The sequence below is a fragment of the Lampetra fluviatilis genome, chromosome 36 (genome assembly GCF_964198595.1).
Source record: "Lampetra fluviatilis chromosome 36, kcLamFluv1.1, whole genome shotgun sequence".
Taxonomy (NCBI): Eukaryota; Metazoa; Chordata; class Hyperoartia; order Petromyzontiformes; family Petromyzontidae; genus Lampetra; species Lampetra fluviatilis.
Window position 1 is genome coordinate 5258532 of NC_136310.1, and position 17488 is coordinate 5276019.

The window sequence follows — 17488 nt, forward strand, 5'->3', positions numbered from 1 at the left end:
CCACTGGGGAGACAAAGGCAGTCGGGAATCGTGCTGGCCACCCACCCCCTCGTGTGCCGTGACGGCCTTCATAGGTGCTCGCTATCAGCACTTGCCCCAACAGCCTATTAAAGGTTATACTGGGGGGGTCTTTGTATGTATATCTGTATGCATGTTGAACTTCTTTCGCACAACACGTAGCCAACCGTGCAAATATATCAATGGGTCAGCTAGTTGCTTTTTTTATTATCAACTATCGTCCTTGCCCTGCGGCCCTTTCGGCAGATGTACGAGATCCTGGCACGGACGGCCTATGGCAAGCGCAAGAGGGCGGAAATTGGCATCGACCGACTGCTTAGCGAGGACGTCTACAGCGCAGCCTTCCCCCTGCACGAGGTCAGCGATGGGTGACCTCTTCTGAACCGAGGGCCGAATAGCCGAAATGATTTCCTGCTCAAGTGAGAGTTCAGGAGGTTCTCATCTCCTGTCAACAGCCCTGTTGCTTTGACGGGGGGTGAGTCTACCCGTAGGATAACCACTGTTGACTTCCCCACAAAGTGGTATTAATTTTTATCGACCCCAGAGGGATGATGGACTGAGTCAACCAACAACCAGGATTTGTGTACACTCACACACAAACACACACACTGAGATCACACTCATCACTCTCTATCAACGCAGACAGCGTTAATGTCTTAGCGCGTCACGTGCGATGTGCTGAACAATTTTAATCGACCCCAGAGGGATGATGGACTGAGTCAACCAACAACCAGGATTCGTGTACACTCACACACACACACACACTGAGATCACACTCATCACTCTCTATCAACGCAGACAGCGTTAATGTCTTAGCGCGTCACGTGCGATGTGCTGAACAATTTTAATCGACCCCAGAGGGATGATGGACTGAGTCAACCAACAACCAGGATTCGTGTACACTCACACACACACACTGAGATCACACTCATCACTCTCTATCAACGCAGACAGCGTTAATGTCTTAGCGCGTCACGTGCGATGTGCTGAACAATTTTAATCGACCCCAGAGGGATGATGGACTGAGTCAACCAACAACCAGGATTCGTGTACACTCACACACACACACACACTGAGATCACACTCGTCACTCTCTTAGCGCATCACGTGCCACGTGCTGAACAATCGTAGGGCTCGTACGGCGTGGAACGAGCTAATTTGTATTTGAATGGTTAGTAAACTTGGTAAACGCAGAAAGACGAACCAACAACCCTTTACCCGCATTGTTTACACAGCCATGGCACGGCACGGCATCCCTGACTTGTCTCCCGGTTGCTCAGGGCGTCTTCGAGAAGCCAAACCATGCCACGTCGCCCGAGCAGCTCAACCCGCGCCAGATTCTGTTCTTGTACTGGGCACGCTGGGGCTGCTGGTACAAGTACCAGCCGCTGGACCACATCCGATCCTATTTCGGCGAAAAGATCGCCATCTACTTCTCCTGGCTGGGTACGTGTGCACTTTTTAAAACGCAAACAACAATCAACAAACGCGGTAAGAATTTCCCAGCTGTCACCTGAAAACGCGATCAACCCGCACGCATGCAAATGTGAGTGGGGGTTGCCACCTGTCCTGGCTCTCTCCAGATCTCTCCCTCTTGTTGAGGCATCTTCCCATGGGACGTGTGAGTCTTCCCCGTGACATTCAGCGTCCCGGTTTTGTTGTTGTTGTTGTTGTTGGTTGTGTAATAACTCGAACTCCAAAGACTATGCGTTTACATGGAACAAAATGCATTAACCGGAACTGCGTCTCCAATATATTTTCGTCTTTCGATGTCAACAAAAATGAAAGTATTTTTTACACAATCCAGGGTACGCAATTATAGCAGCATCGACTCACAACACAAGCAAACTCCAGACCGGTTTTGAGTCGCAGTGTCTCACCAGCAGAGTCAGGCTCACCTGAAACAATGCTGGTAAACTTTCGGATGCTCCAGGCTGGGGTTAGCTTCTCTTTACAATATGGGTCCTAGCTTTTAGGCATAGTTATCCTCTGCTCCGGTATCATGAGATATTATTATTATTGTGTCCTGTTATTACTTACGCCGGAGCAGTAAAGTTGTCCATTATACGAGAGTGAAGCTAACTCGGGATTGTGTGAAAGCTGTTGCCGCTCGCCTTCTACAATTTTCCCTGCTCCCCGCTGTGCCCTGGTCCCCCCCAGCAACACATTTTTATTTTACCAGGTAAGGCCCACTGAGCTATGCAGCTCTTCTTCAGAAGCGGCCTCGCTATCACAAACGACAGCTCAACGAAGTGGCTTATCACGTGGACATTTATAGCAGCGAAATGCTCTAAATGTGTGATGTTGATTCTAAATGTGGAGGGAAAAACTGGAGGTCCCTGAGATCGAGCCACACAACCACAGGGAGAGGGACACCACAAACTCCAAATATACAGCAGCGGGCGTCAGGGTCGGGATCGAACCCACGACCTCCTGCATACCAGGCGAGGTAGTTAACATCTCCTAGACACCGTGATGATGATGATGAGAGATAGAAACGCAAACTCCAAATATACAGCAGCAGGCGTCAGGGTCGGGGATCCAATTCCTGTGCCCTCTCAGCCACGAACCCTCCCCCCAGGGCACCTCACGTGACCTTATCTCTCATATTGGGGGCAGTTACCCACAGCAAATTCATAATTCTCACAATTAGTGCCGTTACTCGCGATTATGTGTAATAGTGTCATACCTCATGTGCTTAAATACAATACAGCACATTTTAGAGTTGTATATATGTTTTTTTTATTATAATTGTCCACTGGTTGTCGGTGATCAGTGCCACGTATGCGTGTAAAATTCACCTCTTCCAGTGATGCGATGAATCGTCACGATTTAGGGTCACAATTTGATTCAGAAATCGATACATTTTTACCTCTTCCCCCACCCCCCACCCCGTCTCGTTTGTATTGATTATAATTTATTTCTGTTTCTCATACAGCTGACGTCTGCTCCAATAGCCTCCATGTAACATCAGCATTTAATCGGAATAAATTGTAGAATAATAATCGATAGTGACACGCAATTTGGTGTGCGTATCGTGAGCGTAAAACATATTTTTTTAATTGACGAATTGACGAGCCGTCACGTGCTGAGTATCAAGGAAAAGAACAAAGCGCAGTTTGACACCATTCCCGAATCAATTATAGACATGGCCACACATACAGTGGAATAGTTATTGGCCTTCATCCTATAACCTTCAGGAGACCCTGAAGGATATTGTGACAGCCTGCCAGGTTTTATCCCTTACAGCTCACTCGACGATGCACATGAGCAATGACGAAACGTTCAGCGACGCAGGGGAGGGATTTTTTGCGCGGTCATATGTGACAAAGATTTTTTTCACTTAATTTTTGTTCAACTGGTTACTTCAGTTCCACCAGAAGCTCCCACCACGTGGAGTGAAACGTTGGACATCATCCAGCCAGGAAAACACATCGGAGGGCGTAATAAAAACGAATCTATCCTCGGCCTGTCACCTGATGTTTGGCTTTAGATGTCGTGAGTGCTGGCTCACTGCCCTGACACAGCCATTAGCATTAACCCCAAACCGGGCCACCACCTGTACCATTACGAGTGTACGTTGACGTCTCGCTCGCTCGCCACTCAGTCACACTTATAGATCATTTGCTCCCTGGCGCATGCCGCAAGACCAGCAGCGAATATGTTATTTTCACGTAGCGTCATTAATATTGCCGGTTAACACTGCAGTTCTATTATATTAAAATACGACATTCAAATGTAGCACAATGACAAATGCTTTCAAGTGACATTGAAAATGTTGGGAAATGTCAAAGCGGCCGTTGTTCTTTTCATGGCCATGTTGCTGGCTTAGTTTACCGCATCAATGTTACACTCATTCGTACATGAGGTTATAAAATTACTTGAGAAGAGAAAAAAAATTGGAAACATTGTGTGTACCGGCAAATGGTTTGGGATGAAACGCATATTGAGAGCCAGTCCACCGAAGAAGAAGGAGCAATGAAATCAACTCGTGTGCGGGTGCCGGGTGCATTTATTATATATCGCAGAAGCATGAGAGATGGCGAAGAGTTTGGGAGGCCTTCATCCAGCGGTGGATTGATCATGGATGATGATAATGAAATTATGAAAGAAAATTAGTCTTTTGGTTTGTTGCTTAACAAGCTCTGCAAAGTTGAAGCCAGTTCTCGGTTGTCTTGTTTGATCGAAGCCTACTGGGAAGCATTCAACTGCAATGCTCGCAAGCAAACAGAGTAAATGGTTTCTACATGTACGTACTGTATATATATTCTCATTAAGGTCAGTAAACACACTCTTGTAGCCAATGGGAAAGGCATAAATTATTGGTGAGGGAAAAAAACGTACCCAACATATAAATGAACATATTAAAATGTGATAGAGCGCAAGGCTGCACGCAATTGATGATAAATTTAAGAGGTTTTAATGGCTGATAGTCTTTTAAATCGTGGTGTGTCTTGAATTAATTAATGCGTATGCTGCGTGTATCTGGTTAGTGCGTTGTGCATTGCCTTATTTCGGAGGCTTAATATTACGGTGCACAACGCGATTCGTAGACTAATGTAGATTTATACGCTGACGATGCACGAATGAAATGGTGCATGTAGAAATAATCACTGCTCATGCAAATTGTTTCTGAATTATTATCGTGACACAGTCGCATTTAAACGCTCAATCGATGCAAAATCTTGAAATATTTTCCCTCCTATTTACATTCAGGTCAACATGCAATGATAATTTAATTGCCATTCTGATCTTTATCAAACGCGAATCATTAAATCCGTATCAGTGATATTAAATTTAGGTAAAAGTATCGCGAATTATGCGGTACAAACACGACAGAAGTTAGTCACGACGGTGTAAGAACGAGAATCCGACGAGCTATGAAGCTCTTTCTGACAGATTCCCAGTGGCACACCTGCAATGCTGTTTGGCGGCACAAATAACACGCAGCGAACACCAAACGATAACAAAAGGGGTTCTCAGATTGAATCGCGACTTCCAGATGAACGTCAATGCACGCTCAAGTCCATACGCTTGTTTGAAACAAATGTTGATGGGAAATATTGGGTCTCTCAAAGCCAATAGGCCGATGGAATAGAAGCAGTTTTCTTTTTCTAGCGTGTGGAGAGACAATGAAATTCTGCTTATAACAGGGTGGTTAATTCCATTATTTTAAATGTCATCTGAAACGAATACGAAAAATAAATGTGAATAATGATAATAGAAAAAAATATTTAATTAAAGAATAAACAATAAAAATGTAAAATTCTGACTTAAAAAACTAAAAATGTTTTAATGCAAGTGTTATAATAAATATATATCCAGACTTTTGGCCCACCTTGGTTATGCTTTCATGTAAATTTCTCACAATCCTCACATGCCTGTGTGACAGTACTTTTCCGTGTGTTTAGTTTGTTGTCCTTCCCCCGCACCTCGGATTAGCACGGTTAGCGATGTACGGTGCGAACGAAGTTCAACACACATACCTACCGTACTGTGTTGCCCTAACCTCTGTGTGTGTGGTTCGGTATGGTAGTGTAGCGGTGAGCACAGCGCGCTATGAACCCGGCGACCCGAGTTCGATTTTCGCTCACGGCCAACACCGCCAGTGACGATTATCTGAACCGGTCCTGGGCCTCCCCTAGGTAGACCCAGCCTCAAATGTGTAAACTTCACCACTAGGGAAACAAAGGCGGCCGGGCGTGGTGCTTGCTAACCACCCACCACCCACTCCGTGGGCCAAGCCGGCCTTTATAGGTGCCACTCGCGAACAGCACTTGCCCCAACAGTCTGTTAAAGGCTACACGGGGGGTGGTGGAGGGGGATCTTTGTCTGTGTTGCTGCTTGTCGCCACCAGGCTTCTACACCGGCTGGCTGCTGCCCGCGGCCGTAGTGGGCACGCTCGTCTTCCTCACCGGCCTCATGTCCATGAGCACCAACACTCCCGCGTGAGTCCGTGGGACGGATGCTGCCCGCGCGTATCGTTACGTGCGTTGTATGCTTATGTACGTATTTTGAACTTCTTTCGCACCGAACGTAGCCGACCGTGCTAGTCGGAGGTTGTATATTTAATGCTGAACGGACACATGAAAGTTCATAATACAGGTTTTTGTGGGTTAGATCGCGTAAATAAATGTGTCGTTAAACCCGCCACCACCCGACACAGCTAATTAGTAAGGTTTGTCCCGTAAACAGAACATGCCAATTCGTTACTAGTACAGCACACAATCTGAATATGACGTTTCGCAAGTAATTACAACTAGCTTGATGAGGTGACAGCCAGATTTGATCAGATTATTGGCGAATTTCACTTTTTGAAGTCAGATGAAGCAGCGGCAGAACAAATGCCTTCAATTTGTGGGATTACATCGGACTCAGCAAAGCCTCCCGTCTGCCCTGAACCCGTCGTCCTGCGTCTCGCCGTGTAATCCCACAATCTTTAGCGAATCGCGTCCTGCAGGATATGGCGTTTGACTGTTGCTAAATCGTAATGGCACGGTGGAACTCTCTTGAACCTGCGACGTCAACATTCAAAAAGAGTGGGCGGTGATGCAGAATTTATTTGCTGGTGTCTGAGATCTGCTTGTGGCAGCTCGCGTTAGCCACCAAATTAATTCTTCTCATCCGCGGCCCAAATTTAACTCTTCATGTGCATTCTCTGTTACACCGAGATCGTTGTGATCTTCAACTGACAGTCCGCAGCCCAGAAGTGGCCGAAATACGGCTCGCCAAAAGATAAAGATTTGTGGAATGAAAGGAGAGATGAACAAGAGGTGGAGATTGAGAGATGCGCTTCTGCGGCCGTCTGGAATGCTCTTCCTTCCGATATTAGGAAGCCACTTTTCAATCTAGATTGAAAACTAATTTCTTGAGAACTGCTTTTTGTGTTCAGTTTGTTGTCCTCTGCACCTCCGATTAGCATGGTCGGCTACGTACGGTGCGAAAGAAGTTCAACATACATATATATACGAGAGAGCTGTGGGCATTAAACAACAATTAACATGATGAGAGAGATAAACAAGAGAGGAGATGAGAGACCTTCAGACAAGAGGTTATAAATGAGTGGTCACATGTACAAGCATTATGACCTCACGTCGCCATGCGAGTTAGTGTTTGTCCACGTATTGTACGACACCCCGCCGGCGCAGGCTGCTGTCACCATGTGGCCTGCCAGGAAGTATCGTTGAAGAGCCGTTTGCTGTACGCCACCGTGGCAATTCGGGGGTCTCGCGGCTGAAGTTCACGAGGCTCCGCTCAAATTGATCGGCAGCGACTTGCAGAGGCTGGGGTTGGGATGTGCCGTTCACGAGCGAGCGCCCCGAGTGTGCGCGTCACGCGCGTCATGCGCAGCAGGGGCTCTTCTGTGCTATTTTAGGAAACCGTTGGTCGCAGGTAACGGACGTTAGATCAGAGTTTTGCAGGTTTGTGGAAGTTCAGATATTTTCAGCCTATGCTTTTATATTGTTTCCCGCGGGTGGAGGAGGAGGGGGATAATTCAATTTTTCAGGAGTGTTTTTTACTCGTTTTAAGCTTGGATTTGTGTTCTTCCGAGAGAGAAAAAAGCACCGCGGTGAGATTTTCGGAACTACTTTCTCTCCGCGGGAGCCGTATTTTTGCAAAATCACTCAAATGCCCAAGGTGTCATCGCCAAGTGTCCGTACAATCCGTCCGGTTTTGTTAAAACCTCGGAACGTATCGATTGGACGCCCTTGGTGTGTCACAATGAGCACTCCACGTTGAACTTCTTACTGAAACAAAAAAAAAGCACGTTGAGCATCTTGCCAATTATAATTTTTCTCACCCTAGAATCGATTAATAATGATCATGGGAAGATTAAAGTTTAAACGTTTAGAACAGTTGTATAAAAAACTAATTTTTCCCCCATCCCCATATATGGTCACCGATTTTGATTGCACAAACTAGTCGCTGTTCCCTTCCCCATGTCCTACCATATATGCAATTTACTCCATAACCTAACTTGTAAAGATTTTTTTTCGTGCTCTGAATCAATTCTAGTTAAACATTTTCAACCTTCGCTATCAGCTAGGGTCCCAACGACCGACGTCTGCAGCGAGTTGACGAATTGTTCACGGTTTCAGGGCCGCTATTCCATTCAAGAGCATTCGTTTTTTTTTTAAACCTTGCGGTAAAATATATCAGACACTGGTGGTTGCAAGAGGTCACCTTAACCCAATTACGTACGAGTCCCCCACACTATCCAGCGCACCTAACGTGAGCTGGAGAATTGATCTAGAAAAATTGGCTGTATATGAGATTTCATCCTTGTGTGTGATTAATGTACAGCGTTATGAGATGCTATTAGCATGAATGGCGCTATATAAAATGAAAGTATTATTATTAACTACCCACCCTTCGACTAGGCAATGTGGTTACAACAGCAACTCATGGTAAGTAACGGTAAATTGTGATTTGTTTCATTTGATTTTATTTCTAACTACGTGACTTTACCGAAAGAACCAAAGAGTATGGATTCCTGCAGTCACGAAAGCTTCAAATCAAGATTGAACGGTAACTTGGTTACATTGCAGGAAATAGATCGGTGCATAAACTCACGGTGGGCTAAAGTGTGGGTGCCTTCAACTGTGGTAGAGGCAGCCAAGCTCCTAAACAGAAATGGCGAAGGTGCTCTGCCCCATCGCTAAGCAACGTGACCACCCAGCCACAGTGGGGTCGATCTGACCCGATGTCTTATTCAGTGTGAGGCTCCTCATTCTCCCGAGCGACTCGCAAAGCCTGGAACTTCCTTCATCCAGCCATCTGCACTGTCGACTCCCTGCCCAAGTTCAAGCTGTTGTGTCCCCCCCCTGCCTGTAACAGATTGCCGGTCTGTAAAATAAGCATGCACATTGTTTCTGCGCAGCAGCGTCCTGGGACGCAGTGGAATATGGATGCTATTTCAGTGTTAATTAGTCCGCATTTAGTTTTGGTCTAGTAGACAAGAACATATTGCATTTCAGTCAACCACAGACGAGTGGGAAGGCAGCCAGAACCAGCACCAATCATTGCCCAAGCTCTGTCGCCCTATATTGAGATGTTTGGCTAACTCTCTTAATGAGTGTGGGAGGAAACCAGAGTACCCAAAAAAACAACCCACGCATCGGAGGGAGGGCGACACTCAATCAACGTACAGATGATGGAAACGAATGTCCAGCCCTCCAAACCTTTTCAATTTTTTAAAATCGCCACCGCACAACATAAATCCACGTTGTTTTGTATCGCCCATACTGTGCGCAGGGCAGACATTACTCATCCCTGCCCCGCGGGGACACAGCTGCGTCCGCCTCTGACAAAACGTGCATCGCAGTCATCCCTCTCCCCTCCACCTCCCCTGCCCCCCCCCCCTACGTCCCCACCCATAGGGAGGAGATCTGCAGCAGTGGACACAAGTTCCTCATGTGCCCGCTGTGCGACGCGTGCACCGTGTGGAAGCTCTCCGACATTTGCCCCATGGCCAAGGTGCGAGGCGCGAAAAATCCCTCTCGCTAGGGCGCTAGCGGCGACCACGGCGATAGCAGCGGTCGCAGGCGTAGGGGCCGCGACGGTTCAGGTCAAGGGGCCAACACCCCGCAATTAGTTGCGCACGCCACCACTGGCGGAAGGGCCTCAGCTCCACTGCAGGGAGCTCTTTCTCTCTCTCTCTCAAGAGAGAGAAGCTGTAGCGGCTGGGTAATTGTCCTACTCTTCCACGCTGGCTAGACGTCTTTGAAAGAGGCGAGAGTACCCACGCTTGACCCTGCCACACGCGACCTGCCGATCGACCGCCGTGACGTGCGTGTGTACGTTGAACTTCTTTCGCAACCGTACGTAGCCAACCGTGCTAATGTACTAAACTATTTTTATTTTAGCAGGTAAGGAAGGCCCACCGAGCTATACAGCTCTTTGTCATAAGTGAGCTGCCCACAAATGATAGCTCAACGAAGTGGCTTATCAAGTGGAAATTTATACCAGCTAAATATTCTAAACGCGTGTCGATTCTAAATGTGGGGGTAAAACCCGGAGGACCCGCGGAAAAATCCACGCGCCGTTTCTTCAACTGCCGCGCCGCGAGGTGGAGCCGATGACCTTTGAGCCGTTAACGATTGCACCACGTGAGCATTGGCGTTAGCGTCATCACTATAACGAGACTTGATGAGACCGGACGCATTGCGTGCAATGATTTGGTCATTTAGGCATTGATTCCAGTGTGGGTATAATGAGTCAAGTAGGCAATACAAACTTTTGGATATTTTTTTTTTTGCCACTTAGTACGTAATTATTTCTTCCCAATTTAAACCGTAATGTTATTTTTTTATTTAAAGCTTTCGTGACTGCAGGGATTCATATTCTTGGTTCTTTCAGTAAAGTCACGTAGAAGGGAAGCGATAAAATAATAAAAAGATAAGACAATCAAATTTAAACTTTTTTCAAAATTTCTTGCTGTGGATTTCACACCCGATGATAATTGCTTGTGTTGCAGTCGAAACGTCGAGATAATTTGATTGTCTTATATTTTTATTATTTTATCGTTTCCCTTCTTCGTGACTTTACCGAAAGAACCAAAAATACGTAATGTTATTATTATTTTTTCTCAATAAACTAATGGCGTAAAGTGTGAGTGCTGCCACCTTAACGTGCACGTACGCCATCGGAATGGGAAAGGGTGAATTCGCCACTCAATGTAGAGAGTACAAATCGCACCTGGGAGGCTTCGCTGGCTGTGGCTGCGAGAGCCACCGTCTCGCCGCGTCTCCCCGCCTCTGCTTCACCCTCTCCCAACCCCCGTCCAGCCCATGTCCTCGTGCAATCGTGTCCAGACTCCACCTGAGAATCCCATTGCATCAGAGCCCTATGGTGCGACGCGCCTCCGATCACAGGCTCGTGACGCCAGGGGAGGCCTGCGACCAGCTCTATTGTCAATCCCGCTTCCAGGCGAGGGGAAATTATTTGACCAAACTGATCCCTGCAAGGCTGCTGAATGCAGGGAGCATCAAATATGGGAGCATGGAGCACTACGATCATATATTTGCTACACTGCCCTCTGCTCTCTGTCCTCTGCTGCCCACGATAAACCTTGCTATGTGATAACCCCAACGTTGTAATTCCCTCCCATAAGAATTCCCTCTTGGACCAAGTCCTCACAACGTTGCTCAATTCAGGAAATCTATAAACTCGTCTATTACGCATTCGGTAGTGCTGTTTGTTGCTGGTCGCTTGGCGTTTTGGGCCTTTGGGGGCCTGTGCTCAGCAACCGTCAAAAAAAGTTATATCTTAAAAAAAAAATGCGTTATTCCATACTCTTTGGTTCTTTCGGTAAAGTCACGTAGGTAGAAAAACAAGTATAACCCGTAAAAACAAAGTTTTTCACTATAAATCCTTTATATGCGTGGCGGCTAGAGTCCTCTCGTCCTCTGGCTTGAGATGGCTGCCACCTATGGGTCAGATGATTGTCTGGCAGCATTAAACAATTGGTAATTAAATATTTAAAAATAATTTCCCTAAACAGTGTAAAATTTAGGAATTTTTTTTTCACGAAAATGCATTGTCACGCACAACGAGTCTGTGTGCAAAATGTCAGCTCGATTGGATCACGGGAAGTGGGTTAAAAAACGACCGAAAGATTTGCACGGTCCTAAGCAAGCAAGCGAACTTAATATAAAGGATTTAATAAAAACGAGCCCTTTGATCGTGAATCTTCTGCCACAGCTGGGCTACCTCTTCGACCACCCCGGCACGGTCTTCTTCAGCGTCTTCATGTCCTTCTGGGCCGTCACCTTCCTCGAGTACTGGAAGAGAAAAAACGCCATCCTCGCTCACCACTGGGACTGCATGGACTTTGAAGAGGAGGAGGTACACCTCCCATGCGGTGCAAAGCCTCTGCCTAATCCTATCAGATCTTGATGTGTAGCTTGAACTTCCTCTACACCCTACGTAGCCAACCGTGCTAATTGGAGGTGGGAAGGACAACACGCTGAGCAGGCTGCTTAGTGATTGCGTGTTTAGGGAATAGAAGGTGAAGTCAACATACTGCTGACAGGTGTCAGCACATTGCCGTCAGGTGACAGGACCAGCAATGGATTCTTGAATGTTTTTTTGTTTATTTCTAGATCGCTTTTCATCACGGCGCAAAACATAACTTTTTTTAAACGGTGTTAGCAAGAAGTGATCTGGATGGCAGGGGCGTGTAAGGGGTGAGGAGTTGGTGGACACGATAGAGCGGTGTTACCGAGGGGTTACGAAAGGGGAGGGGGGGGGAAGAAATTAAGAGGGGAGGTAAGAGGAAGGGAATGGGCAGTGGAGAAGAGGCGAGGCTTTAAGAGAGGAACAGAAGGGAGGGGGGTTTTAAGGAGGGGTTGTGCCTGGACGCTGGATACAAGCCTGCAACAGCATGCTTTAGTCTGCCAGTTGGGGGTGGTGGTCGACACGTGTGAACCCCCCGACCGAGTTATTTGTGGGCGATTTTGAAGGTTGGCAAATTTTGATCATGACGCCGACAAACGATGGACGTCACGGGGGATCTTTAACGTCCACTGTGAAGCAGATTTCTCGTGTGGTATAACGAAAACTGATTTCTTTATAACTGCTTTGTGTGTTAAGTTTGTTGGCCTTCCCCCTCGCGCACCTCCGATTAGCACAGTTGGCTACATACGGTGCGAAAGAAGCTCAACACACGTAGTTGTGTACGTATTATCGTGGTTATTACTGCTGGATTAGAACTATGCGCCTCTGCAACAAGCTTTGAACTCCCAACTGCTGGGCCACGTCACCACCCGTCCCCCCCAGCTGCCTCTGAGAGCTGCCCCTTCTAGCTGCTCCTTTGCGGTGGCCTGGTGCAGCATCCATGACGGCAAATAGCATGACCCCGTGGGCCAGAGGTCGCAACCGGGTACCCGATACCCGTACCCTACCCGATACCCGTACCCTACCCGATATCCGGCTACCCGTACCCAGCCGGGTACGGGTAGCTGTTTGCGACCCTGGTGCAGCCGGGTACGGGTACGGGTAGGCCGTGAGTCACTGGTGAGTCACCGTTTGTCACTCATTTCGGGTAGGGTACGGGTACGGGTAGGGAACGGGTACCCGTACCCGGCCGGCCGGGAACGGGTACCCATTTGCGACCCTGGTGCGGCCGGGTACGGATAAGGAATCAAAACCCGTTTGCGACCTCTGCCGTGAGCCCCCTCGCCCACCACCACCACCACCACACTGCTGGCGTTGGTGTGGCCGTGTTCCCCGACCTAGGAGAGGCCTCGGCCGGAGTTTGCAGCGATGGCGCCGAGCATGGAGCGGAATCCCATCACGGGGGTCAAGGAGCCATACTTCCCCGAGCGAGACCGCCTCTCCCGCATCATCACGGGCACCATGGTCATCATACTCATGGTCAGGGCAGCACAGCGTCCGCCTCGTGGTTTAACCCGCGTCAGAATGAGAATATTTATAGTGGGGGAATCTGATGAGCTATAAAGCTCTTTTTTACGCATGTCCAGTCGGGGCGGGTCAGAACGTTGCAACAACGAACAATACAAAAAACACGATAGGAGTGCAAAGTATAGGGAAAAGATAAACAAATCACTTAAAAATATACAAATAAAACAAAAAATGTTTTTACCAAGTAAAGCCTACTGAGGTATTCTTTCATTTTTCAGAAGCAACTTGGCTACAAATGATAGCGCAACAAAGTGGCTGATGTGTAAATTTATAGCTGTCGCCAAATAATCGAAATAACCTCAATTCATGTTTCTAAATGTGGAGGGGGGAAAAAAAACGTTTGCAACGTGAAGGCCGCCGGATTTCTGGGGGGGTGAACCAGGACCACATTGCGCTGACGGCCCGTCCCTCAGTCTTTCGGCCCCGCCCACTTGAATCTAGAGACGCCCACTCAGTTGCTAGTGCCGCCCACTTGGATCTAGAGACGCCCACTCAGTCGCTAGTGCCGCCCACTTGAATCTAGAGACGCCCACTCAGTCGCTAGTGCCGCCCACTTGAATCTAGAGACGCCCACTCAGTCACTAGTGCCGCCCACTTGAATCTAGAGACGCCCACTCAGTCGCTAGTGCCGCCCACTTGAATCTAGAGACGCCCACTCAGTCGCTAGTGCCGCCCACTTGAATCTAGAGACGCCCACTCAGTCACTAGTGCCGCCCACTTGAATCTAGAGACGCCCACTCAGTCGCTAGTGCCGCCCACTTGAATCTAGAGACGCCCACTCAGTTGCTAGTGCCGCCCACTTGGATCTAGAGACGCCCACTCAGTCGCTAGTGCCGCCCACTTGGATCTAGAGACGCCCACTCAGTCGCTAGTGCCGCCCACTTGAATCTAGAGACGCCCACTCAGTCGCTAGTGCTGCCCACTTGAATCTAGAGACGCCCACTCAGTCGCTAGTGCCGCCCACACGAGGGGAGTGGCCTCGCTCTGATGCTAGCCACGCCTACTGTTCATAGACCATGCCTACAACTCTGCCAGGCATGCCCACTAATTAGGTAGGTAGGAATTTCGATTTAAAGCTTTCGTGACTGCAGGGATTCATCTTCTTGGTTCTTTCGGTAAAGTCACGTAGAAGGGAAGTAATAAAATAATAAAATAAAACATGATAAAATAATTCTCATTTTATTATGTTTTATTTTTAAAATAATAAAAATAAAACATAATAAAATACAATTATTTTTTATTATTTTATTATTTCCCTTCTACGTGACTTTACCAAAAGAACCAAGAATATGAGGTAGGTAAGGGTCAAGCATGAGGCCAGAAACATTTTAACCCAGGAAGAAGAAAAAAAAATCTGAAATCTTTATTTCTCCAAATCGACACCGGGACATTCGTTTTGAAACCGGGACTGTCCTGGCCAATCCAGGACGATTAGTCACAATATTCAAGTTTCTATCAATATGTAGGCAGCTTAGTATTGATGTCTTAACTACGATGGTAATTTCAAGCTCACTCGTTTACTTAGCTACAACAGTCATGGACCATTATTATGCACCGTTTGTGAATTATAATGGGAGATGAAATAATAAATCATCTGCCTAACTGTTGGATATTTAACAGTTTTTATTTAAATCATAGTATAGTTGTGCTGACATACAAACCCGTCACTGACCTTTCACCGTTTTCTTTGCCTGCAGCTCTCGGTGGTGATGATTTTCTTGGTCACGGTGATTATGTATCGTGGAATCGTCAGCGTGGTCATGTACAAGACGGGAAATGCGGTGCTCATGACCCAGGTGTGTCGCATTTCCCTTCTCCATTTGACCGACCGGCAAAACGATGACGACGTCCGCGTGTGGCATTTCCAATTGGGCCGCGTGTTAAAGCCTTTCTCGTCTCGAGGTCTCGCCGCACGCCACTGCGGACAACTGCAGGAGTTGAACGAGGTCGTGGGTCGCCGGGCGGTCGCGGTTCAACTCCCGAAGGTGCCCGCAGTTGTGCGTGGCGAAAGCTTTGAGAAAGGAGACGGTCGACGCCCAACTCAACAAAACCCGCACTTGTACGACGAGCGGCTGTGACATTGTTAGGTCGATAATTGTACATCAAGTGCTGAGCTTGTGAACGTTTACAACGGAGCACAACCCCAACAGCGGCAGTTAACCCTCGATTATCCGGAGTTATGGTGGGAGGGAGGTGAGGTGAGGCTTGGCAGAAACAAAAATACAGATTATGCAAAACGTATGTTAATCAGGATATAGAGTGTATTTATTTTTCACCAGCGTATGATGGGGATAAACACATAGAATGCGTCGTGTTATTTTTGTTATCACCGGTTTACTTGGTGACGTGGGGGCAGTCTTGCAGGAACTGTGTCACCGACCCTCGACGAGTGAGGAGTAGCTCGTGATTAAACCGGTGCCCACGTAGAAGTTGTTCGTTGGTTTCTTGCAGCGTAAATCAAATGTTAAATCTTGACTTAAAGCTTTCGTGATCGCAGGAATTCATATTCTTTGGGTCTTTCGGTAAAATCACATAGATAGGTTAAAAGAAAATAACAAAAAATAACAATAAAACTACGAGGTTGCGATCACAACACAGGTGATGGTCATCAGGATCGCTTGTGTTGTGATCGAAGCGTCGTAATGTCTCTAGATTTGAAGTTTTCGTGACTGCAAGGGTCCATACTCTTTAGTTTTTTCGGTAAAGTCACGTAGGTAAAATATTTAATAAAAAGAAATTAAATCACGACGTTTCGAAGGCAACGCAAGCTTCCGTCTTCAGGTGGCACCGTCACAGCAAAATTACTGTATCAAGTGGGGGCAGTAATTTTGCTGTGACGATGCCACCTGTCTCATGTCTATGTCTACAACAAATATTCCTGAAGTCCCATGACTGACTGACCCACTGACGAATGAAGTTTTACTTTGGCTTAAGGATCCGTTTATATTTTATAAGTAATGGAAAGTGCACATTACTGATGTGTTTTTTTTGCAGGCAGCGAACATCGCCAACATCAGCAGCTCGATGGTGAACCTGATCCTCATCCTGGTGATGGGCCAAGTTTACTCGTCTCTCGCCGAGCAGCTCACCAAGTGGGGTACGTTCGCGCCAGCGGTCGGGACACCCTCTCCTTTAACCGGGGGGCTGAATGGAACGCTGAATTACCGTTGGCGGGCAGCCACACGTTATCAAAGTAACGAGTGGCAATCTAGTGTAATAAAGGTCGTTGAGGCGACTTCTGGAATCCGGTCTGTTATTCACTTTGCATTACAGCTTTCCTTCACGCTGCTGACAGGCAGCGTGAGAGGGATAGAGAGAGAGACGCGCCGCCACGTGGCAACCTGGAGCCCCGCTCACGCGTGGCCCCCTCCTCCGTTCGTTCCCCTTCTGACCACGTGTCGTTCGTTTCCACACCTATTCAATACCCGGGTCACGTAGTATGTTTCCACTAATCCTGGTTAGCCTCCATGGAATATTCCAGACTCCCTCGTAGGCTCCCGGGACCACGCCCCCGACTCATCTCCCCATTGGCTGTGGCCAAAGCCAGCAGAACCAATCCTCTACTTACAGCTGTCACCTTTCCATTACGTCAGGGCCACGCCCCTAGGCTTCCCCCCATTAGCTATAGACCAGGACCGGCAGAGCCAATCATCATGACGAGTTGTGATACGTCGGTGAGCCGGATATATCCTCACATTACATCGGTACGCCGTTTGAGAGACGAGCATCACACGCCTCCTGCGCCCTTCTCTACCCTCACTGTGTTAGTTATTTTTCCCCTCATCCTTCCCTCCCCATGTAAACTTTCATTGTTTTCCCACTTGCGGTCCACACTTTCTCACAGAGTTTCTGTCCCTGACAGCGAGTTAACATGTTGCCACCGGGCCGCGGTGTTGAAATGTTAACTACCTCGCCTGGTATACAGGAGGTCGTGGGTTCGATTCCGACCCTGATGACGCCTGCTGAATATTTGGAGTTTGTGGTATCTCTCTCTTCTGTAGTCACGTGGATTTTTATCTGGGTCCTCCGGTTTTTTCCCTCCACA

The 17488-nt window shown here is 47.6% G+C and overlaps 1 protein-coding gene across 4 annotated transcripts in view; it reads left to right on the forward strand.

The window, feature by feature from the left end:
* Nucleotides 1–17488, forward strand: part of ANO7 (anoctamin 7) — a 53054-nt gene that overhangs the window by 17172 nt on the left and 18394 nt on the right. For 3 of the 4 annotated variants that reach the window (XM_078873214.1, XM_078873213.1, XM_078873217.1), the window contains 8 exons: nucleotides 265–375; nucleotides 1299–1464; nucleotides 5876–5966; nucleotides 9399–9495; nucleotides 11722–11865; nucleotides 13258–13395; nucleotides 15141–15428; nucleotides 16438–16540. In XM_078873214.1, coding sequence (XP_078729340.1) covers nucleotides 265–375; nucleotides 1299–1464; nucleotides 5876–5966; nucleotides 9399–9495; nucleotides 11722–11865; nucleotides 13258–13395; nucleotides 15141–15428; nucleotides 16438–16540 — 1138 coding nt within the window. The remainder of the gene's footprint in view (nucleotides 1–264; nucleotides 376–1298; nucleotides 1465–5875; nucleotides 5967–9398; nucleotides 9496–11721; nucleotides 11866–13257; nucleotides 13396–15140; nucleotides 15429–16437; nucleotides 16541–17488) is intronic. The other variant, XM_078873216.1, reaches the window with a different exon arrangement.